This window comes from Mobula hypostoma, chromosome 26 (genome assembly GCF_963921235.1).
Source record: "Mobula hypostoma chromosome 26, sMobHyp1.1, whole genome shotgun sequence".
NCBI classification, from domain to species: Eukaryota; Metazoa; Chordata; class Chondrichthyes; order Myliobatiformes; family Myliobatidae; genus Mobula; species Mobula hypostoma.
In genome coordinates, this window is record NC_086122.1 from 26,450,822 (window position 1) to 26,475,381 (window position 24,560).

The window sequence follows — 24,560 nt, forward strand, 5'->3', positions numbered from 1 at the left end:
TTCTTGACTTCTAAAAGAAGCACGGATTTAAACACCAGATTTAATGGACTCAGCTCTGCGCTGAACTACGGGACTCTCTTTGTGGACTTCAGAATGCTACTGGCTTGCAATTGTTTGCATGATGTGTTATTTTTATTTGCACATTGGGTGTTTGACGGTCTTTTTTTAAAATACGGGCTCTTTTGTGTTTCTTTGTTTCACAGTTGCTTATTAGGAGACAAATAACAAGGTTGTACAATATATACATACTCTGATAATAAATGCACTGAACTTTGACAATTAGAAACCCTGCATCTAGCAGGTTCCCTTTAATGGCATCTATAAATACTGCTCACTGAGTGAGCCATTCAAATCCATTAAACACAATTTATAAAACATTGCTAGATCAGGTGACCACATTCATTACCTTTTAACAAAAAGCACTTAAGGTAGAAAAACATTCTAAAGAATTTCACATAAGTGTACTTATCTCACTGGGTGTTTAAAGCCTACGTGTGCAATTTGCCTTGTTTTATTTACTTATATTTAGAGATACAGTTCAGAACAAGCCCTTCTGGCCGAATAAGCCACTCTGCCCAACCCACCCTATTTAGCCCAAGCCTAGTCACAGGACAATTTACAATGACCAATAAATCTACCAACTGGTAGGTCCTTAGAATGTGGGAGGAAACACGAGAAGGACATACAAACTTCTTACAGATGGCATCAGAATTGAACTCCAACACACTGAGCTGTAATAGCATCGTGCTAACAACTATCATGGCCACTGTTAAGCCACTGGTGAGGAGAGAAATGAAGAATAGGATATCGAAGATCCTTACAGGCAATTGTGCCATGAAGGAAAGTTATTGTAGCAATCTGGCAACATCAGGAAAGAGACAAGGCAGTCCCAATGTTGGAAGGAAATACAGTGGATTCTGGTTAATTGGGACACATCGGGGTGAGTACAATTTGGTGTAATTAAGTGGCTGAAGTTTCATGGAAATAGTTAAAATGCATAAAAAAGGCAAACTACTGTTTAACTGAGTAACAATTTATGTATTTAAATGAAATACAAAAAATATTTGAACACTATGAATACCTCTACAGTACTATGAAACTATTAATTCCCAATAGTTATTGGAGGATTTCATCTGCCATGATCTTTTGGGTTGACTGTAAATTAATAATAATCAGCAGACACCTACTGCAAATACTTTCAAATTCTGTGTAATTCCTAGCTTATTGAAATAGTGAAATCATTTTTTTCACTCCCAGCTGTTTCTGGCATCTCCGAGCCTGAAAGCTTGGAACTGCGGTGAGCAAAATAGTTCTGAATTGTCTTACTATGTATTTCTCGCCAACTATCAGCGATAAAAATCACCGCTCTTTGAACACAATCACACAAAACTGATGCTATTTAAAAACTGATCACTAAGTATGGTGTAGGTCTAATGGTTACACAAGTGAACGTGAGTGAGGATAGTTAGAAACAGTTTGGCAACTGTCTCCTGCCCCAATTAAGCAGCACAGTGTCCCAAATAAACAAAGGGAATCCCAGCTATTTCCTTGATTTAGCTTTTGTTCTTTAATAAGAGTTGTCCAAAATGAATAGCTGTCCCAATTAACTGGAAATCCACTGTATTTAATCTTTGATGCTTTAGTACATTAAAGTATGCTGTACTGACTACACAGACCAAAAATATCCTCGGCTCTATCACCAATTTGTTTTCCATTTCTGATGAGCGTTTATCTGTTTTTAAATTGGAGTATGGCAACAGCTGAGCTGCAGCTGAATTACAACTCTTTCAATCACACTGCAGTACATCATAATTGTCCTACATGCAGGGTGGAAGAAATAACAGGCTCTATTATATTACACACACACACAGGAAAAAATGGTGGAGCTTAGCAAGTCTGATACTATCTATGGAAAAGGAATAAACAGTCAATGTTTCGGGCCAAGTCCCTTCATCATGACTCATTGCGTGTTTCTTGCAATTTGTTGCTGTTGAAAAGCACACCATAACAGCAGCCACAAAGTTAAGAAACCATTCAGTATCACTCTAAGCCACATCAAATGAGCAATATTTGGTAAATATCTACAAAAATCCCAAGAAGATCCATTCAACACAATTCAGCCAGATATTTTAAGCGTTTTTGCATATTTAACAGCAGGGCTAACCCAAAATGATTTTTACAACACAATACATTGAAGTGCAAATATAGTATCCCTAGATCAGCACATATTTGATAAAAAAAAATTGGAAGTTTCCAATATGCATTGCTTGTTTCCACACGATTAAACTTATAAAAAAAGTTTATCCCCTTTCAAGGAAGAGATAAAAGCCTTCACCCCCTTCTCCACATGAGATGCAGCATACCCGATCCTGGCCAATAGGTAGTAGTGTTGCTGTATAAATATTCTTTTTTCCATCATACACTGGCTTTCTGTCTCCAAAGATCTGAGGTTTGAAATGCTGCACCATGTACTCCACCACTTCCCTGCAAAACAAATGCATTGAGAAGGCTATCTTATCAAGATTCGGTGTTACTCCATTGATGAATGCATTTTTGGCTTTATTAACCGAAGTCGTGTCTGACAAGGTGTGACTTTCTTCTATATTCAAAGTTAAAAGAGTAAACACAGGCATCCCTTCGATGTCTGAATCCTAAATCCGTGATGTGCACCCACTATTCAGGAATTATGAAACACATTGTGCTTATAATGGATTATTTTCCCCCAAATGTTAGCAAACTGAGATATTCTCCCATCTACAGTCATTAGCAAATGATACTTTTGAATATGCTCACATTACACATACATTGATTCAAATGTGCAAAATTTCTGACAGTCACTAGAGAAACCCTGTAAAAAGGAACACAAAAAATTTTGAATGATTTACTTTTAAATTTCTGGGATTAAATTGTCAAATTAATTTTAAATTGACGATTTCAAGGCTCATTGTACAATTTTCAAAGGTCTCCTAAGCACTGAATCTGGCATTCATGCATCCTATTCTTATCATGTCTTCAAAAATTTGCATGCTCAGTTTTAATTCTCATCCTGAAAATAAGTTTTTCTACCACTCTCCTTCATTGAGGTGCTCACTGGAAATTTTTAGTCGTGCTAATATCAACTTTCGTGGGTATAAGTGAAGACTCTTGAAAGGGATCTGAGATGCTGCACTACAGGAAAGCTACCCTTTAACAAGCTGTTATTGAGAATTTACCTTCATTACAAACTGCTACATTTGATTCTTAAACAATTTAAAATTCATGCAGATAACAGATCATCTACAAAAGAGAAGGATCCCTGCACTAACAGATTATTATCACATTTATACCCTGACTGGTAGGAAGAGCCATGCAATTCACAGGGATAATTTTATTTCCACTATGCATCTTCAACCAGCCTCAACACTTATTTCTTCATCCTAAAGTTTTGACTTTTCCCAACTTTACACACCCAATGCTTCAACCTTTAGGAAAACACTAAAAAAACTTGTCACTAATCAAAAATGGCACCATTAGTGAATTCACAAATGCACAGATCATAATAACTATAGCCATTAATGAGGCTTAGCTTTTACATAGAATATGGAACTAAAAGTTTGTACTTATTGATATCATTGTCATAATTGCATACAAATGCAGTTCATGCTGACTTGATTTAGTAAGCATCTCAATGCAAGAAAGGCAAACCGTTTTTCCATCCACTATTAATGTTGCTCAAGCCTGATTTGTAGAGGGGTAATTCAATGTTTAGTTGGAGAGCTATTTGTCTTGTTCCATTGGGGAAGAAATCAAAATACAAAGCAAGGAGCTAACAGCAATAAACCTTAAGTATAAAATATTTGATACAATTGTACTATTACCGTACTTTACACTGCTCTGCAGAGTACTAATTTGTTATGATGTCTTGTGTCTGGGGTCCGAACTCTCACAGATGTGAAGTGTCCATACTTTACAAAGTACGGGCTGCTGTTCCAGGCACCTAGCATGGTGTCAGCAAACTGGTGAGAACTCATCCCTTCTTGTTGTTGTACACTGTTGTGTCAGGAGTCACGGTAAAACCCCTGAGCCCACCATTAGTACTCGTGTGGCAAGAACCCTCCCTGGGTCGATATGAAAGGGTTGGCTTTAACATGGTCAGTATGGTGTGTGCTGGTACTAGCAACTTCAGTTCTATGTCTTGATCATTTATATCCTATAATCTCTCTCATCAGTTCCTGTTGGATGTGGTAGGAGTTGTTTTCTTCCCTCTTAGCAGCGGAGGGCAAAGCAGCCACAGACACTGAAGGGGATACAAAAGCATTAGCACATTCAGTAGGAACCAATGAGAGAGAAACCACAGGATCTGGGTAGCCTGACAACACAAGGTGTTTGCATTATTAGTTCCCAGGATGGATCACATCGCAGCGATGAGTGGCTGCACTGCTCATACGGGCATCATCAGCACCAGACCTCACAGGCAGCCTCTCCACGGTGAATTGTGGGCGAAAGGTTACCTGCATAGCAACGCAGTCAGCAATGCATGTGACTCCTTCTAACCTTTATTCCATCAGCACCCTTGTACCTAGAACTCACCTTGAGCATCAAGTGAGGTGCTCATGTTTCATGAAACCTGTGTACACTGTTCATACATTTACCAAATTGTGAACATCTGGACAGGAGATACCAAACCATCTATTACGGTGTCCAATCTCATTTACAATATTATTTTACACATAACAATTTTCATGATTTATTAACAAAATGCATTAACTATTCTTGGGCATATCACAACACTTTACACTGCATATAATATTACAGAGTTATCATAGGGCATCAAACAGTAAAATGACATCAAGTATATCTACACTGCCAATAAAAACTCACAATTTGATCCACCAGTCTTTATTTGGAAGTGTTACTCTGAACTGTCTGGTTGACAGATTGGGTACCTGTTTACTCTCCGAGGACACTTGTCTGGCTTTATATCCACCTCATAATGGTAAACATCGATTTTCGGAATATCAACTTCGAAGTAGTTGGCTAGTAGTTTTATTGGCTTGCCGATCGTACCTATTCCTGGTCGTCGTGGTGCCTGGAACACCTGCTGCAGAGGTGGCACATATGGGCCAACTGCTGCTGAAAAGAGAAGGAAAAAATGTGTTATTCTTTGGAGTCTGTAGACAACCAATTTTTTAAAACAATATTTACACAGGCTGATCCTTGTATTCCTACAAGGATTCTGCCGAAAATCATGGGGCTCATTCTCACCTCCTGTTCTTCACAAACAATGTACACTTCCATTATGTTCAAATATGTGATCAGCTTTCGAGTGGCAACAACAGCTAGATTTATCTTTCTAACATCACTCTCATAAATGTTGCAACACTCATTGATTTCAGTCTGCTTTAGACAGAGCAGAGAGAAACCACAGCAGCTAAGTAGCTACTTTTGTTCGACAGAGAATCACCTTCAACCAGATAGTCACATGAAATGCTGGAGGAACTCAGCAGGCCAGGCAGCATCTATGGCAAAGAGTACAGTTGATGTATCAGGCTGAGACCTTTCAGCAGGACTGGAGAAAAAAAGATTGAGTCGTCGGAGTTAGAAGGTGGGGAAGGGGAGGAAGAAATGCAAGGCGATAGGTGAAACTGGGGTTGGGGAGATAGGGAGACTGCTTTGCCGAGCATCTATGCTCCATCCGCCAGAAAAAGCAGTGGCTATCCATTTTAGTTCCACTTCCCAATCCCACATGTCAGATCATGGCCTCCTGCACTGTTGCGATGAGGCCACACTCAGGTCGGAGGAGCAGCACCTTATATTCTGTCTAGGTAGCCTTCAACCCGATGGCATGAGTATCGATTTCTCCAACTTCTGGCAATGCTCCCACCCGTCACCACTCCTCATTGCCATTTCCCTCTCTCACCATATCTCCTTACCTGCCTATCATATCCCTGTTGCTCCTCCCCCTTTTCTTTCTTCCATGGCCTCAGTCCACTATCAGATTCCCTCTTCTCCAGCCCTGTATCTCTTCCACCAATAAACTACCCAGCTCTTTACTTGAACCCTGCCTCCTCCCTGGTTTCTTATCACCTTGTGTTTCTCCCCCACCTTACTCTGACTCCTCATCTTTTTTCTCCAGCCCTGATGAAGGGTCTCGGCCCAAAATACTGACTGTACTCTTTTCCATAGATTCTGCCTGAACTGCTGAGTTCCTCCAGCATTTTGTGTGTGTTGCTTGGATTTCCGCCATCTGCAGATTTTCTCTTGTTTGTAATTCAACTACTTGCTTTGAGTGCTTGGACAGATTGTATGGATCAAAATTTACACCCCTGCCAAAGTGGAAATTCAGCCAGTGGTGTAGTGGCATCCACACTGGACTTCGAGCAAGTGGCTCCAGGTTTGAATCTAGCCTGCCCCTTGCACGCTTCCCATCTGTGCTGAGTTGGACGTTGAGCTTGCAACTTGGCCTCATAAAACAGACAAATGCTGAAGAAACTGCAAGGTTGCCAACTGATGCGCCACGAGGCACAGAGAGGAACAAACTGGAAATTAATCCCTTTTTACAATCTACCACTCATTAACTTGCTTTGTAAACAGTTGCAAATTTGATGTTTTGCACTTCTGGTGGAGCAAAGGATAAGGCCTCTCTAAATATCCCAAAATAAATTTAACCAGCACTATTTCAACAATGGTAATGGATTATCACTACTTAATTTCATACTAGCATGACCAAACAGATCTAGTGTTTTGTGTCTGAATTTAAAAAAAACTTTACTACTACGTTGTAGGTAAAAATAAGCAAAGGCAGAAAAAAGAGTGAGCAGTAGTGAGCATACTCCAATTAACACAATAAACTAACACAAGGCATTGGAGAAATGGCTTTCTTTACATTTCTGTGCCAGAGGCTGCTGTTCCCTCTCACCTCCTGGATATAGAGGTCACACATATTTCACTTCTCCATGGCAGAGGCAGCTAAACTCGTACTTTGTTATGGAGATTCAAATGGTGGGACAGAGGCCATGTGTCCTTTAGACACAATGTGCTCACTCAACGATGCAAAATCTGCTCTTCATTAGAAATGCAGCAGCTTGGGACACCAAACAGTTGTTCACACAGTGTATTGCCCCTGCACATTAAAACCCTTGTATCACTCACAACCAATGACAAGGCCTTTAAGGAATTCTTAATCACACCTCCTGGACAAGAATTTCTAGTCTAGGAAGCAATATGGGGGGGGGGGGGTGGCGGGGTGTGGGGAGAAGCAAAGTGGTTGCCTATATTTTAAAAGACAAAACTAATCTATATGGAAAGATTAAAGAGCACTTCTAGCATTTTCTTTTTGCTTCATTCCAGTATCAGCTGTTGTAGATTTTCATTTAAAAGTATCATTTTTGAAGCCTTCAAAGCTTGTCCCTCCATTTTTCACATCCCCTCAAGCCCTATCATCTCAGTTCCTCTCATTTTTGCCTTTTGAATACCCTTCAAAATCACTGCTTCACCACGGGCATTATACACACAAAGTGCTGGAGGAACCATATCAAACCCTCTCCAATGCTGCCCAACTGAGTAAGACCTTGCCTTGTTCCATTTTTATCTACTCAGTCAATGCTAAAGAATCAAGAGCACTGGGTTCTTCTGCTCTGCACTCGTCTTTATCACTACTCTCCCCAAGAATTTAGCCTTGATTTGCACTGTCACCTTCAGTAACATCACCCTATGCAGTCAGTTTCCACATGTGTGTCTGTAACCCATCGGTTCTAAATGGAGCAGTGTCCCTACACTGATTACTTATATTGCATCCAGTACTCGATGGGCAGATATATTCCCCAAATATTGAAATGACTGAAGTCAAGGTCTTTGGTCTCCATCACAAACACTTTCTCCTTGGCTTGATGAGTTTCAGAAATTTTCATATGATTACTACAACTGATTATTTCCACCTTTGTAACATCTCTTGAAACTCCACTGCGTGCCTTTCTTACCATTCAACTTAGTGACTTCAACCCACAACTGCAAATTCTTTTGTTCTACTTCCCATAAATCTAAAATTATTCAAATCTCCCTTCTCCAAATTCTAACTTCCACAAAGTTCTATTCTCATAACTTTTTAAATACATTTATGACAAGTCTGCTTTGAATAATCTGAGGCATTGAGGAACATGCCAAATAATCTTGTATCATTTGGATGATAACCCTCACACAAAGCCATTAACATCCTGGATCAACACAAAAGGCGTACACTTTTCAGTACACCTGTGTACCAAATATTAAAATGTACTCAAGGAGGGTAAAATATAAATAAGCTAGTTCAAAGCCTGCATGCCTTTACTAGAGCAGTTTTAACCCTTTGCTTAAAACTTCTTTTTAATTACAAATTTGCTTCTAAACCTTGTAAGGAACAACAGCACATTTCCTTTCTACTAACAGTTTATTCAAAAAGATAAGCAATTAAATACACACATTCTGTGCTCAAGTCTCTGCTGAACCCTTGCTCTCCCTTTAATTACAATCGTGGGAATATAATAGCAGGTCTAATTTAGCTTTTCAGAAATATTTCAGCACTTCATTAGTTATAGCTCTTTTTTCTTCAAAATGGGCCCCAAAAAGCATTGCTGAAATTGCTAAATTAAATGAACACAACATCCATTTCAAACATAAAAAAGAATCACGTTATACTTCTATTAACCACAATACAATCTGATATAACCAACATGGTATTTGAAAGTGGAAAACATTACAGCAAGGGAATATTGAAGCAGCATCCGAGGGAAATCAATGAGCTCTTGAGACAAATAAATGTGGGAAACTAATACAAGAACAGGATTTTAGGTGCTTTAATGTAGAGATGGCCCAGGCACAACAGCTTGAATGGCAAGTTCTGCTGACATTTGGCATTTCAGTCAATGTATGACCTTGCTGTGTCATATTAGGGACTTCAACTAGCTGTCGTCTTTAATACTAAAATGGGACAACGATGTTTGGAATGCACTGTATAAATATTCATGAAAAAATAAATTATTTTCTAGAAAGTAAAACTTAAAATAGTCTCTTACTAACACAGGCAACAAGCTTATAAAGGTCACAACAAACACACTACACTTTCCATCGTTATCTATCCACAGCACAAGAATCTAGTAAATCTCGTGCCAAAAATCCAGTGCCAAACCATGCTACATACATACAAGTATCCATGCCGACAGATTGAGGAGAGCTGCCTTACAGCTTCACAATCACGTCTCTGCAGGCAAAAATATTTTTCCATTCTTGTTTGGTACAAGACAGGGAAAAAGTCAGATAATGACAGCAGGTGTTGGGACTGGGTGTGGAAAATGTTTATCTGCAGACTTAGAAATTAGGGTGGTAATTTTTTTGCAACTCTGTTATGTTTATACAACCAGGTGCCTTAATCAGCAGCAGAAACATTAACAAAGTGAACACTAATTGAGAAAAATTAATGTTGCCAACTTATAGTGATAATTCATTGCAAGCCTAACCAATTTGTGGCTAGAACTACAACATGAATCATAGTCAATCTACAACCAATACTTAATAATATATTGTATTATACAGCTCACAAGGTTACAATAGTGTTTAAATAATACAAGCTCTAAAAGATGTGCCACAGATTGTCCAAATGTTTCTACTTGTATGACGTAAAAATGATAGATCAACAATAGTGGGAGATTGCCCGCCAGTATATCAGACTTGTATCACAATGATTAAAATAGTTGCTTATTCTACACACTGGAACTCACCGAATATTTATGCCTTAAGGTTGTGCAAACAATTTTGTTAAACGTCATTCCCTCACACTGCATGTCATTTTTCACTCTGCAACTAATTTAAAATGCTGTCTTTGTGATTTTTTTTTGCTTCTGGCCCATCAATTAAGTACCTTTGTCTATTCTCTCTATACTGCCATCTGTCACTTATTCAATGTCCATGCTCATGCAGAAGAGCAGGCCAACTGTCACAAGTAATCTTTTCAAATCATTTGACCTTTTATGAATTCAAGAAAACAGATGCATTTTAAAGTATCTGTGGCCTTCTATGCAACAAAACTGCAAGTTAAGATTTATTAAATCTGCTTTCCATTGTAAAATTAAATTTATTACATTTTCTGTTTGCAAAACAGAGAGAAAGTGAATGGGGAAAAGCCAATATACAAGGTAAGATACATATTGTGATCGCTACCATATTAGCACCCTCCCATTATCAAACTGTAAAGTTGATTGAGTTAAGAAATTAGCTATCAAATTCCTCTTCTAGGTTTTGAGTTTCACAAGTTACCAAAAAATCAGAATGACAGCAAGGCACACAATAAAAATGTATGGTATAGTATCGTATTCAGCAACCTTGGGGAAAAAAATAGTCATTGCTTCTACACCCGGTTAGGATTTAGGCTTTTAAAACACAATTCCCAGTAAAAATCAATACCATCTTAAAACCGATCTGGACCTGGCAGAAATATCCTTCAAAGAGTACTCTCTCTAAAGACGTGTGTGTGTTTTTTTATATAAATGTTTACCTCGAATAGTGCTAAGTGGCACCCATCTGAAAGTTGCCCTGAAACATAAACTAAGGCATTCTCAACATTCAGACTAGTTGATGAAAACAGCTGTCCAATGTAGCCCTACAACATAATAACCATACTGTCAGACACACAGAAGCAGGTGCTTCACCCACTTTGCTCATGCAATTCATCAAGCACCTACTTCTAAACCAATCCCATCTGCCAGAACTTGGTTCACAATCTCCTATGCCTTGGGGATTAAAGTGCTCATCCAGACACTTAAATGTACAACTCTCTGCCTCCACCACCTAAGTTCTTCCTCAAATCTCTTCTACACCAATCACCTTTGCTCTACATTTGTGCGCTCTCCGCTTTGAAGAAATGTATCCCACCACCAAGGCTGCCCTCAATCTCCTTCACCACAAGGAAAACAAACCTGGCCCATGCAGCCTTCCCTCATAACAGAAATACTCCATCCAAAGCAGCAAGTTAGTGAACCTCTTCACAGAAGGACCAAGATGAAAAGCCATTCAGCCCTTTGAAATGAAGCTCATCCTTCTGGTGCTTCAGCACTCCTGCACCATCTAGCTGAAACTTAATAACTATTTCATCTCCATGGTCATTAATTTTCCTCATTAAACTAGAAGCATGCACATAGAAACATAGAAAACCTACAGCACAATACAGGCCCTTTGGCCCGCAATGCTGTGCTGAACGTGTACTTACTTTAGAAATTACCTAGGGTTACCCATAGTCCTCTATTTTTCTAAGCTCCATGTACTTATCCAGGAGTCTCTTAAAAGACCCTATCATATCCGCCTCCACCACCGTCACCGGCAGCCCATTCCATACACTCACCACTCTGCATAAAAAAAAAATACCCCTGACATCTCCCTTGTACCTACTTCCAAGCACCTTAAAACTGTGTCCTCTCGTGATTAGACATTTTAGCTCTGGGGAAAAGCCTCCGACTATTCACATGATCAATGCCTCTCATTATCTTATACACCTCTATCAGGTCACCTCTCATCCTCCGTCACTCCAAGGAGAAAAGGCCAAGTTCGCTCAACCTATTCTCATAAGGCATGCTCCCCAATCCAGGCAACATCCATGTAAATCTCCTCTGCACCCTTTCTATGGTTTCCACATCCTTCCTGTAGTGAGGTGACCAGAATGGAGCACAGTACTCCAAGTGGGGTCTGACCAGGGTCCTATATAGCTGCGACATTACCTCTCGGCTACATGACTGAAGACTGTTTTCTGTAGGAAATATTTACTAGGTGAACACTTTAAAAACAACTGGAAGTACTTTACTGAAATAAAATGATAAACACGACCTGCCTGCCTTTGTAGATGAACGAAGGTCCATAAAACTATTTGGAATGGCAAGTTCTGGCCAACATTAATCTCACAGCCATGGAATATATGATTTATTTTTTAATCCCAGCACTGACAATAGGAAATTGCGAAATATGTTGTTGTACTTTCTGGCTTCTAAAATCGGTTGTTTTTATACCTTGGGATGTCAAGCCAGTGAGAATATTACGTTGCCGAACACTACCTTTCCTTTAGTTATGAAAGGAATATCGAATCACTGCTGTAGCACAAAGAAAGACAAGAAAGTCTGCAGATGCTGGAAGTCCGAGCAACACGCACAAAATGCTGGAGGAACTCAGCAGGCCAGGCAGCATCTATGGAAAAGAGTAAATAGCTAACATTTTGGGCCAAGACCCTTCTTCAGGACTGGAAAAAAAGATGAGAATTCAGAGTAAGAAGGATGGGTGTGGGGGGAGAGAAATGAAGGCTGAATCTGATAGGAGAGGGTAGAAGACCATGGAGGAAAGGGAAGGGGAAGGAGCACCAGAGGGAGGTGATAGGCAGGCAAGGAGGTACGGTGAGAAGGGGGAAACAGGAATGGGGAAATGGTGATTTGAAATGTCTACTGTTCACTCTTTTCCACAGATGCTGCTTGGCCTTAGCTCTTCCAGCATTTTGTGTGTGGTGCTATATAGTCACTTAACAAGACCACTATTCCCCAAGAACTTAAATTGCTTATATTTACAAACCATCAAAGAGTAGACATCATTTATCATCTCTGCAGCTACCCTCTCTGCAGCCGAAGTTGATACTAAAATCATAATTTTTTTCCCCAGCATATTCACTTGCTTACGGAAAGCATTTTAGAACATTGAATCAGCAAGTTACCAATCCTAGACCATGTCACTCTCCTATTATTCTCCATTTATAAAAATGTTGTTCCTATCTACAGGTACTGATAAGGGCTGGTGACTGGATATAGGAAAATTTTACAAATCATGAATGGTGTCAATCTTCTGCAAATTAGAAAAATAACTAGGCACGAGCAAGAATTTAGATTGAGCACTCAAGAGTATCATATCAATGTTCAAAATTCCTCTATACCCTTCACCCAAAAACATGCAGAATTTCCCAAAGAATCAGTGAATTCATGCACGTTCTGAATTTTGTAATATATTGAAAGAACGTGGGCACTACTGGCAATCTGAGCATTTGTCATTTATTCATGACCACTCAAATTGAGAGGCTTCCCTTCATACTTTAGGACAGTTAAGAGTCAAACATATTGTTATGGATCAAAAATTATCAAACTGTTTAAGAAAATCCAGTCCTTGATGGACTGGATAGGTTTTTACCAGCTGGCAGATGTGCAGTCTCCATTACAGATTAGATCTTTAATCCATTATTTAATTGATAGAATTTAATTTCCTTGGCAACCAAGGAGGGATTTGAGCTTGCTTTACTGGATCAGTAGATGAGGCTTCGTTGGCAATTAGGTGCACTTCAACAGTCTTCAGTCTTTGCTAAGTGAATTAGAAAGTATTCCTCCACATAGTCATTTGTAGTCTGTGCTGGACGTGTGACGATTCAAGTGCTCATCCATATACTAAAATGTTCAGTGGGACTTCTCCTTACTATCTGGCAGTGCAATTCCCTTAGGTGAAAAAACAGTGTTTGTGGGTCCCTATTTTACTACAGCATCAATATCTTTAAAAATATTGGCAAGAGAAAACGTACTTCTCGATTCCCCCAATTTTCTTTTCACTGTTAAAGACTACTTAAAATAATTTGGTTGACAGGTGCTCTGAACGATCCATGTGTCCTCATCTTCCTTTCATTTAATCAAGAACATATGATTTCAAAGTTAGATGTGTAAACTTGTACCATGATACAAAAGTAATTTGCTGTGTTGATGATGAAAACATACAAACCAATTAATGTAAAAATGCTGCAAATCACAACACTTTAAAAATTGCACCCTCGTTAACACTTCTCTAACTTCTGTCGCTCTTATTATAATATATTCTCAGCTGTTTGGACAGCATTAAATGGAAATAGAAACAATTATTTTAAATTACTGACATCTGTAGATTCTGGTTTTTGCTTTTCAATGTTTTACTATTAGCAGCTCTGCCACTCTGGCAAGTGGGAGAAGTGAGTATTCAACAAGCAATTGTAAAAGACTTACTGCTCTGAATAGGTGTGTTGGGTCTGTTGAATGCTATACAATTAATGTCATGAAAAAAAATCCAGGATTACAAGTGGTGACCAAATTGAAATTTTGGACTAACAAAGAGGAATTACTCTAGAAGTGGAAGGACAGAGATTTTGAAAAAGAATTCCAGAAATCTGAGGCTTCAGAGAACAAAAGTAAAAATGAGGGCAGTACGATATGAATTAACTGAAATTTTATGGAAGGTGTCCATGAGTTGTTGGCCAAGAAGTCTAGGAGTTGATAAGTTAAGGAATTGTGGCATTGAAGGCAGTACTGCAGTCAGTAAGTGGTATTTTGATGTAGGTGTCCCATCCTTTCCCTAGCTACCTTCCTGCTGTTAAGTATTTTAAAATAGGTTTGGATTGCTGATATTTCGTGGCCCTCAATGGCCCCCTAATTCCTCTTTAAAAAACACCTCCTCCCTCCTTATACTCTTTATGCTCCTGAAGGTCCACCCGTTTTCAGTGCTTTATATCTGCTGCCTTTCCTTTATCAAACCTTTGACATTTCTTGACATCTAGGGTTTCTGAGACCTGCTTTCCTTACCCTTCATCCTCACAGGAACACGCTGGACCTGAGACACATTTACAAGACTCTCACTTTCCAAATGCAAGTTTACCTGCAAGGAGCTGCCCCAGCTTGGCAGGATCTGTCTGCAGGTATAAAGTACAAAGTTTCAAAGGTTACAGGGAAACGTCAGAAGAATGGGGTTGAGAGGAGCCATGATGGAATGGCTCGATGGGCAACGAACCCTAATTCTGTCCTTATGACTTACAGAAAACAAGATAAACCCTTTAGGATGTGTGTGTGTGTTTAAAACAAAAGGAACCTGGAGGCCAATGAGGGACCTTGAAATATAATTTGTATTCCCAAGATTATTTAAAGTATCTTAGGAGTAGAAGTGCAACCAGTGAAAATGTGGCTTTAGATTGGAAGCAGCCTTCTGTCAATTCCAATACATAATTTCTGAATAGTGTTTATCCCTTCCCATAACTACCTTGAAATTTAGTGTTAAGGTCACTATCCGCTAGTATTTTATTCACTTAATCTAGTTTCAATCCCTAGGGTTACATCAATCAGCTACCTACAACCTGGTCGATAAAAACTCCATTGCATGCTCTACACAATGGCATAAAAATCTCTCTGGACTAAGTGACAATGATCCCCTATCACTTAACTTTGGGACGTGGGGGTGGGGTTTGTGGGTGTGGAGATGCTGTAACAAAAGCAAACTGCAGAGTAACATCACGGGTAAGGTATATGTGATTGGTCGTTCCAACTGTTATCCTATAACATTTAACCAAAATTTTAATTAAATTAAATAAACCTAATCTAAAGTAACTTGATTAAGACAAACACGAGGAGAGGAGGAGAAGGCGGCGCAACGCAGCTTGCAGCGGCCACTCTGGTAGTGATGTCTTATTTGTCAAGTAGGGTGCCGTGCATAATCCTGATTTGACGGGAGCACGGGGGAACATCTGGTGAAATTTCTGAAGTGCCTGCTTTGCTGCTGCTGCTACTGTGTGATCTGAAATCTCCGGAGGGGAAGGCCCTGAATCCTCCGCTTTGCTTGTTGCTTGGAGGCCGGGGCCGGAGTCAAAGCGCTCGGCAGAGATGGTGTCGAAGGGATGGTCGGAGGCTCGAAGTTCTCGGACGGAGTCAGAGTCGGCTGTGGTCGGGTGCTTCTGATGTTGCTGCATCTGCAAGTTTGCGGCGCTTAGAGGTTCATGACAGGGAGAATTTCTCCATCCTGCCGCCTGCGTTAGATGATGAGGCTATTGGGACTTTGAGACTTTTTTTTACCGTGCCCATGGTCTGCTCTTTATCAAATTACAGTATTGCTTTGCACTGTTGTAACTATATGTTATAATTATGTGGTTTTGTCAGTTTTAGTCTTGGTTTGTCCTGTGTTTCTTGTGATATCATTCTGGAGGAACATTGTATCATTTTTAATGCATGCATTTCTAAATGACAATAAACGAGGACTGAGTGTCCTCATAATCTAATCTAATATAATTAAAATGTCAAGATTTTAGAAATGTTGCTATCACAATATGTGTGAACTGCATTGGCAGTAAATATTTGCAACCGAAGTTACTTCAGCTCTATGTTAAGAAGCTGGAGTTTCATTTCCAGATATCATGAGACCTTAGGGAGGTTGGCACCCATTTAAAATTTCAAACATGATCATGAACAGAAAACATGTGATGCAGACATGTGGGTTCAGAGCATTACTGAAGCGGTGGTCACTGCACTTGTCCTATGGATTTGAGATTCTTGTAAAACTTGTGGACACATAAGGGGACTGTGAAGAGGACAAATAAACTGACAGCAGCAGTGGTACAGAAAGCTTTTCAAGTAGGAGTGAAAAGAAATGTGGGTATAGTAGGGACAGTATAATTATTGAGATAGGCAACACCTTACATAAACAGGAGCACAAGAGCAAAAGGTTATGTTGCCTGGCTGGACCAATGGCAAGGGATATCTGCTGTGGCTGGAAGAGAATTTGAAGCGGTTTTGGGGAAGGGGAGAGGGGAAGGGTAAGGATCTAGCCAAGTGGTCCGCATAATCCTACCTAAGGTTATCTTCAGACACTGAGTGATTAAGAACTACATTAAGAAACACATTAGCAAATTGGAATAGGATAATAAGATCAAGGAGATGGATGTGCACCTTTACGGTAGTGAGGGTAAAGTGGGTTTTCATTCCTAGGGCACTGGCATCAGTAAAAAGATCTGTTCTGTTAGGACAAGCTTTGTCCAAACCATGGGGGCAAAGGGATGGTTTATGTCTCAGATTGAGATCCTGCACTGGGACTGACAGCACAGAAGGAAGATAGTTAGGATACATAGCAAGAGGGAGGGATGAATCAAAGGCTGATAGATGAAAGGCAGAACTAGTTGGGGGGGGTGTGGAATGAATAATGGGCACATGAAACTAGGTGGGGCATGGGATAGGAAAGCCTCACTCCTCCTCCTCATTTCTAATGTACTGGCCATCTTCCTTCTACACTCTCAGTCCTGATGCACGGTCTCAGCCTGAAACAACAACCACCCTTTTGCCTCCACAGATGTTAGCTCTACCAGCACTCTTCCCCGCCCCCCCCCCCAATTTCAGCAACTCGAGTCTTTTGCACTCACATCTAAACTTTACAGGGACCAGAGTTCCACCAAGTAACTGGGGAGGTAAATGGGTCTTTAATTTAGCTACCAAGGGGGAGGGGTAAAGGTGCAAGGAAAAGGAGCATCCCACTGAAAAGAGATCAAGAATGGTTAAGACAAAAGACAAGGAAGTAGTACAAGTAGTGGAAACAAGTGATAATGGTAAGAATGAAGAATTGTGTCTAAGTCAACAAAATAGTGTGTAGGACCTAATTTTATAAGACAAAAATGGATATAGTACAACAATGCTAAATTGTTTAAAAGTATTAAAAGACAAATATAAGGGCAATGATTCTGAATGTACAAATATTTGCAGTAACACCGGGTTAGTTATTAACCTTATTGTGCAGGATCCTTCAGGAAAGTATGACCAAAGAATGATAAAAGTTATATGTTGACTCAACCAGCTCCATCATGGGCACTAGCCTCCCCTCCAAGGACATCTTCCAAACATGGTGCCTCAAAGGGAGCATCAAACATGAAGGACCCACACCATCCAGGTCATACATTGTTCTCATTACTACTATCAGGGGGGAGGTACAGGAGCCTGAAGACACAATCTGCTATCAGATTCTCAATGGTCCATGAACATTACTTCCCAATTCCTCTTTCACACTACTTAATTATTTTATTTTTTATGGCAATTTATTTTTTTGTCTTGTACTGTACTGGCGCCACAATATAAAAATTTTATGACATACGTCTGTGATAATAAACCTGATTCTGATATGGAAAAAATACTTAAATCTGAAACTAGGATCCTAAATCTAAATAAAGGAAACAACAAAGATATAGAACATAGAATAGTACAGCACAGTACAGGCCCTTCGGCCCACATTGTTGTGCCAACCCTCAAACCCTGCCTCCCATATAACCCCCCACCTTAAATTCCTCCATATACCTGTCTAGTAGTCTCTTAAATTTCACTAGTGTATCTGTCTCCACCACTGACTCAGGCAGTGTATTCCACACACCAACCACTCTGAGTAAAAAATCCTTCCTCTAATATCCTCCTTGAACTTCCCACCCCTTACCTTAAAGCCATGTCCCCTTGTATTGAGCAGTGGTGTCCTGGGGAAGAGGTGCTGGCTATCCACTCTATCTATTTTTCTTAATTATCTTGTATACCTCTATCATGTCTCCTCTCATCCTCCTTCTCTCCAAAGAATAAAGCCCTAGCTCCCTTAATCTCTGATCATAATGCATACTTTCTAAACCAGGCAGCATCCTGGTAAATCTCCTCTGTACCCTTTCCAATGCTTCCACATCCTTCCTATAGTGAGGTGACCAGAACTGGACACAGAACCCCAAGTGTGGCCTAACCAGAGTTTTATAGAGCTGCATCAGAGAAGTGCTTTTTTAATCAAAATAAAATAAGACCTACAGATGCTGCAAACCTGAAATAAAAATAGAAAATGCGGGAAATATTCAGCAGGTCTAGTAGCAACTGTGAAAGAGAAAGAGTTAACTATTTGGGTCTGAGACCATTAATCTGAACTGGAATAAAAAGACGATAAGTTAGTTTTCAGTAGTGGGGGAAGGATAGATTGAACAAAGGGAATTTCTATAGTGGGACCAAATGAATTCATATACTATAGCTGCTCAAAACTAACTTGTTTTCTATCTTCTCTAGTTTTGTTTCTGCAGATGCAGCCTGACCCGCTGAGTGTTTCTTATGTTTCTTCTATTTCCTAAACTACAAATAGAGGAACTACTACAGCTATACGTTGCAAAACACAAGAAAGCAAGTGCTCCAATCTCAGATAACAACATTTAGGGATAGTATTTGATCCAAACAGACCATCCTATGGAACTGCTGCAGTCAGAATTCAGCAAAAATGGACCAGGAGGTTGATAGAGAACAAAAACAGATTATCAACGTAAATTTGCAGAAAAACAAAAGCAAATTGTGAAAGCTTCTATGCATATGTAAAAAGGGAAGGATTAATGGAGGCAAAATAAAGTCCCTAACAATTAGAATAAGGCAACTTTGTAAATAGTTGAACAAAGACACGGCAAAGCAATTAAGCAAATACTTTTGTTCTATCTTCACAGAAGTGAACACAAATAACTTCTTAGAAATTATGAAACCAAGGATTTTAATGAAGCGAAGGAATGAAAGGAAAGTTTCACCAAACTAATTCCTGAGGTGGTAGGACTGTTGTATGAGCGATAGGATGAATACTTAGAACGAGAGGTTATTGAAATATAGTAACCCTTGCAAGACGATACGATGAACACAGGGCCCCGTTTTAAATGAAAGGTAGGATTTAAAAGCAGGAGTCATAGTCTTAGGCTAGGTGATTTAGGACTGAGATAAGGAGAAACTTCTTCATTGAGGTGGGCAAATTTGTTTAATTCCCTAACACAGATGACTACAATGGCCATAGCACTTAAGGTATTTGAACAAAAAGATAGATTCCTTGACACAAAGAAATTATGCAGGAACAAAGTAATATAGAGATAAATTGTATTGAATGGCCTCTTCAGGTCAATGTTCCTATTCTTTTCCTTTTAAATCAACTAGATAACTAATAATGTTACCCAGTCATCCTTATATGGGATTCTAGCCCCATAACAATGTATTAATTCTTAACAGTCCTTTAAAATGACCTAACTAGCATTGAGTATAATTAAACTAATTACAAAGAAAATGTGGAAGTGGAACCACAGGTAACCCATGCTTTATGGGGGAAGGAGTAATTGCCTTTCACAGAATTCAGTCTGCATCAAGAATTTAAAAACGCAAACACGAGGAAATCTGCAGATGCTGGAATTTCAAGCTGCTGCATCAAGAATTTCTGTAATGCAAAACGACGTCATCTGAGAGTTTGCTTTTTTTCCCCCCACTTAATTCGGTTAAGAGTAAATTTTATTCTATACCTCTGTATTTAATTCTGTAAGGGCAAGTATCAGTTACCCAAACAGTTGTAACAGGGGTGAGGGTTGCCTGTACCATTTATACAGGTATGATGTTCAACAGGCAAGGTTGGAATCATGAGTGGTGTTCCACTAAGCTGTATAACATACCATAGTTACTAGAGGACGGTGAAATCAACACGTTCTGATCTGGTGGAGGGAAAACACACAATATAATGAATACAATTTGGGACAATAGACTGCCACAGGAAATGGCAGATTTAAACATAGAAATTGTAGGCAACTGTAGGAGAACCTTTTTAAGTAACTTGGATTATCGTAAATCACATTTGACAAACTTGTTCAAATTCGTTGAAGATGGAAGAGGGAACTGAAGGAGGAGAGCATGTAGATGTAGTATATTTCAATTTTCAAAAAGCATTTCACAAGGTACTTCAGGGGCACGATAAACAAATTAAAAGCCTATGCTATTGCACAACGTGAAAGGGAAAACTGGTTGTTTCATAGAAATTAGGCTGGAAGGATGTAATTAGTATAATTCAGGGAGCATTTCTTGGTCTGCAACTGTTTGTTATTTACAGTAATAACCTGGAAGGAATGAACATTAGGTACAATTTCCAAATCTGTCAAACGATAGGAAAATCAGTAAAAAGGCTGATTGCAATAAAAGTACTGTGATCCTGCAACAGGGGAGACATTGGATGAGGAGGCAAAAGACTGGCAAGTGAAGTTTAATACAGGGGAATGTCTTTCAAAAGAGATGTATGTCAAAAGGCAGATTATTGTGTAATCAGAGAGAGACTGCAATGAGTGAAGTACGGAGAGATCGATATATTTCAGTGCATAAATCACAGTTAACAGCAGCTACAAGTAAGAAGACATAGCATTGGGTCCTTCATTGCAAAGGGGTTGGAGATTAATAATAGAAAGGACTGTTGCAATTGTTCCGAGTGTTGGTGACAACCTACTCATCGAAAAAACTGCCTAAAAAAAATTTACACTGGAGGTAGTCCAGAGGAGATTAACCAGGTGAATTTCTGGGATGAGAAGGTTGTCCTTCAAAATTTTCTAGATTGATTAATAAGATGTGACTATCTTGCCAGGAAGATCCTGTCCCTTTTTTTTTGGGGGGGGGAGTTAAGTGGTTTCCACAAAGCTTTCATTAATGAACTCAATGAACTTAATAATGGAGATAGAAAAAAAAATGCACTGGACAATGCAGAAGAGCAGGAACACTTGAGAGCTGGTTTAATACTTATGCAGTGTCATTTTCCAAATGTATTATAACTGCCATTTCAATTTTAGCCATGGGCAGTTGTGTCACATCAGAATAGCAGTGAATAGAATGACAAAGTTGCGAATATAAAACTGTTTCACTGTACAGTATAACAGGACACTAGCAACCAATCAAAATAGTATTGAAGATCCTTTGTCTGGACACTGCACATCTAGATAAACAGGAATTAATGTACACATGCACACATGGAGGTCTGATAAGGACAGGAGCAATCTCACAAGTCAAGGCGCCTGCTTCCTAAATACATCAAGAAAGGGCAGACCTGTTAATCACTGAAAGGCTATTGATACCCATAGAAATACACCCTAGTAAGAATCATCAACAAGCAAGCAAGAAAAAGGGTGAAATCACTGCAAAAAAAGTGCTGAACACAACATAATTTTATTTTACTGAGACAATAGAAGTTTTGAATTTAAAACTTACATCTGTCCCATGTGAGGGAGTAAAAAAATCTTTGCGTCATGTACAGACGTGTGAATTTTTAAGTCTAATGGCCTGTAGAAAGAAGGTGCCTTATTGCCTGTTGGGTCCTGGGTTTAATGCCGCGATACTGTTTGCCAGACAGAAGCAGCTGAAACAGTTTATGGTTGGGGTGACTGATGTCCCCAATGATCTTCCAAGCCTTCTTTACACACCTGCTACTGTAAATGTCCTCAATGGAGGGAAGTTCACATCCACAGATGCGCTGGGCTGTCCGTACTATTTTCTGCAATGGCCAGTGATCAAGGTTGGTGCAGTTCCTGTACCAGGCAGTGATACAGCCAGTCAGGATGCTCTCAATCTTGTTCCTGTAGAAGGTTTTGAGGATTTGGGGGGCACATGCTGATCTTCTGCAGTTGTCTGAGGTGGAAGGAGTGCTGTTCTTTTTTTGCCACACAGCCGGTGTGTACAGTCCAGGTTAACTGATTGTTAGTTACCCAACAAAATTAGTTGGCAATAGTGAAATCTAATATCATGTGCAAGAATCACAAACTATGCCTAGAAAGACTACAATATAAATAGACTTTTTTGCCATTTCTTCAATTGTTTTCAATTGATTGATTTGTTTTTTTTTAGAATGTAGAAAGCTGCAGCTGCTGACAATCACAACACAAAATATTTAAGGCCAGCTCTACAGATTTAGACAGGTCACGTTGAACATGCAGGCTGCACCCGCCCCACACACATCCTTGGGAGCACTGGTTGTAAATGCAAACAAAACATTTCACTGTATGTTTCAATGTACATGTGATCTTGGTTCTGACCATGTGCAAGGCAAGGAGTGATTTTAATGGGATCAATCCATTAAGTTTAGAGTAAATTTATTATCAAAGTACAAATATGTCACCATATACAATCTTGAGATGTTTTTTTTCTATGGGCATACCAGGTAACTCCAAGAAACACAAAAGAATCAACGAAAAACAGCACCCAACTGGACGGACAACCAATGAGCAAAAGATAACAAACTATACAAATACAAAAAAAAGCAGTACATATCAAGAACACGGGATGAAGAGTCCTTGAAAGTGAGTCCATAGGTTGAGGGGGCAAGTGAAGGCAAGTTATCTCCTCTGTTTCAAGAGCCTGATTGTTGAGGGGTAATAACTGTCCCTGAGCCTGTTGGTGTGAGTCCTGAGGTTCCTGTACCTTCTTCCCAATGGCAGCAGTGAGAAGACAGCACGGCTTGGATGGTGGGGGTCCTTGCTGATGGATGGTGCTTTCCTGCAACAGTGCTCTGTGTAGATGTGCTCAATGGTGGGGAGGGCTTTACCTGTGATGGACTGGGTGTTTCTACTACCTTTTATAGATTTTTTTTCCCCCCCGTTCAAGGGCATTCATCATCATCATCAGGTACCATGCCCAGTTTGAGCTTTGACTGCCATGGCCCACACACTCCTGTTTCGGGTCAAGTGGATCAATTCATTGGTATTCATTTCCAGTTCTCTGGCTGTTGTCTCCATCATCATTTGTCTTTGTCTTCCTCTTGCTTTCTTCCCTTCAATCTTTCCCATAATTACCGTGCATTCTAACTCCTCTTTCCTAATCACATGTCCAATGAAGTTACATCAAGGGCATTGGTGTTTCTGTACTAGGCTGCACTGCAGCCAGTCAATACGATCTTCACTACACATCTATAGAAGTTTGTCAAAGTTTTAGATGTCATGCCAAATCTTCACAAACTTTTTTGAAAGTAGAGGCGCTGCCATACGTTCTTCGTAATGGCACTTGCATGCTGGATCCAAGAAAGATCCTCTGAAATGATAATCCTGAGGAATTTAAAATTGCTGACCCTCTCCACCTCTGATCCCCATGGCTGGGACATGAACCTCTGGTTTCTTCCTTCTGAAGTTAATAATCAGCTCCTTGGACTTGCTGACATTGAATGAGAAGTTGTTGCTGTGGCACCACTCAGCCAGATTTTCAATCTTCCTGCTACATACTGATTCGTCACCATCTTTGATTCAGCCAATGACAGTGCCGGAGATCCAGGTTCAATTTCTGTGCTCTCTGTACGGAGTTTGTACCTTCTCCCTGGAACTGGAATTTACACCAAATATCCCCAGAGTATCTAGGGAAAATCTATTTATTTGTGAATGTTTTGAGTATGACTTGGGGCAAAGCATTTCAAACTTACTTCAATTACATCAGCAGCAACTTGCAAATAAGCAACATTTTCATTTACAACACCCACACACTTCAATACACTGCAGCATGAGAGTCTGGGAAATAAACACCTATTTCACAGAAAAGATCTTCTTGGCCATATCAGATTTAAATTAAATTTGATTAATTAAAAAGTTACAAATGATTCAGTGAGCACTTACAATACCACAATAAAAAGTATGAAAAAAATGCATATATTTGAAGGTTAAATGATGTTCTTTTACACCCTCAGGACCTGACAGAGCATTTTGGTTAATTTAAGAGAATAATAGGAAATGCTGAAGGCAACTATTTAGTCTGTGCCAGCTTTCAAAGAGCAATCTAGTTAATCCCACTCTGCTCTGTTCCAATTTTTTCCTGAGTATTTATCCAATGCTGCAGTGGACCTGTGCACATTATTCAAGACTTATGTTCCAATCTCAACAAACATCTACCAAAAACCTTCTCTTATCCTGCCAATGATTTTGAACGTGTTCAAAGTTCAATTATTATCAATGCATACATTATACAATTCTGAGATTCATCTCCTTACAGCCACAAAACAAAGAAACCTCA

At 39.5% G+C, this 24,560-nt stretch overlaps 1 protein-coding gene and 1 long non-coding RNA gene across 6 annotated transcripts in view; one reads left to right on the plus strand and one right to left on the minus strand.

The window, feature by feature from the left end:
* The window catches only part of LOC134338247 (protein argonaute-1), an 89,227-nt gene that overhangs the window by 62,273 nt on the left and 2,394 nt on the right, over positions 1-24,560 (minus strand). For 2 of the 5 annotated variants that reach the window (XM_063033958.1, XM_063033961.1), the window contains exons 2-3: positions 4,926-5,109; positions 2,364-2,484 (exon numbers count right to left, since the gene is read on the minus strand). In XM_063033958.1, the coding sequence (XP_062890028.1) occupies positions 2,364-2,484; positions 4,926-5,109 (305 nt within the window). Of the gene's footprint in view, positions 1-2,363; positions 2,485-4,860; positions 5,113-24,560 lie in introns of those variants that run through there. The other 3 variants (XM_063033960.1, XM_063033957.1, XM_063033962.1) reach the window with 2 other exon arrangements.
* Positions 93-22,994, plus strand: LOC134338248 (uncharacterized). The gene is made up of 3 exons (XR_010016177.1): positions 93-940; positions 10,112-10,145; positions 22,729-22,994. It is a non-coding gene; the product is annotated as an uncharacterized LOC134338248 (long non-coding RNA).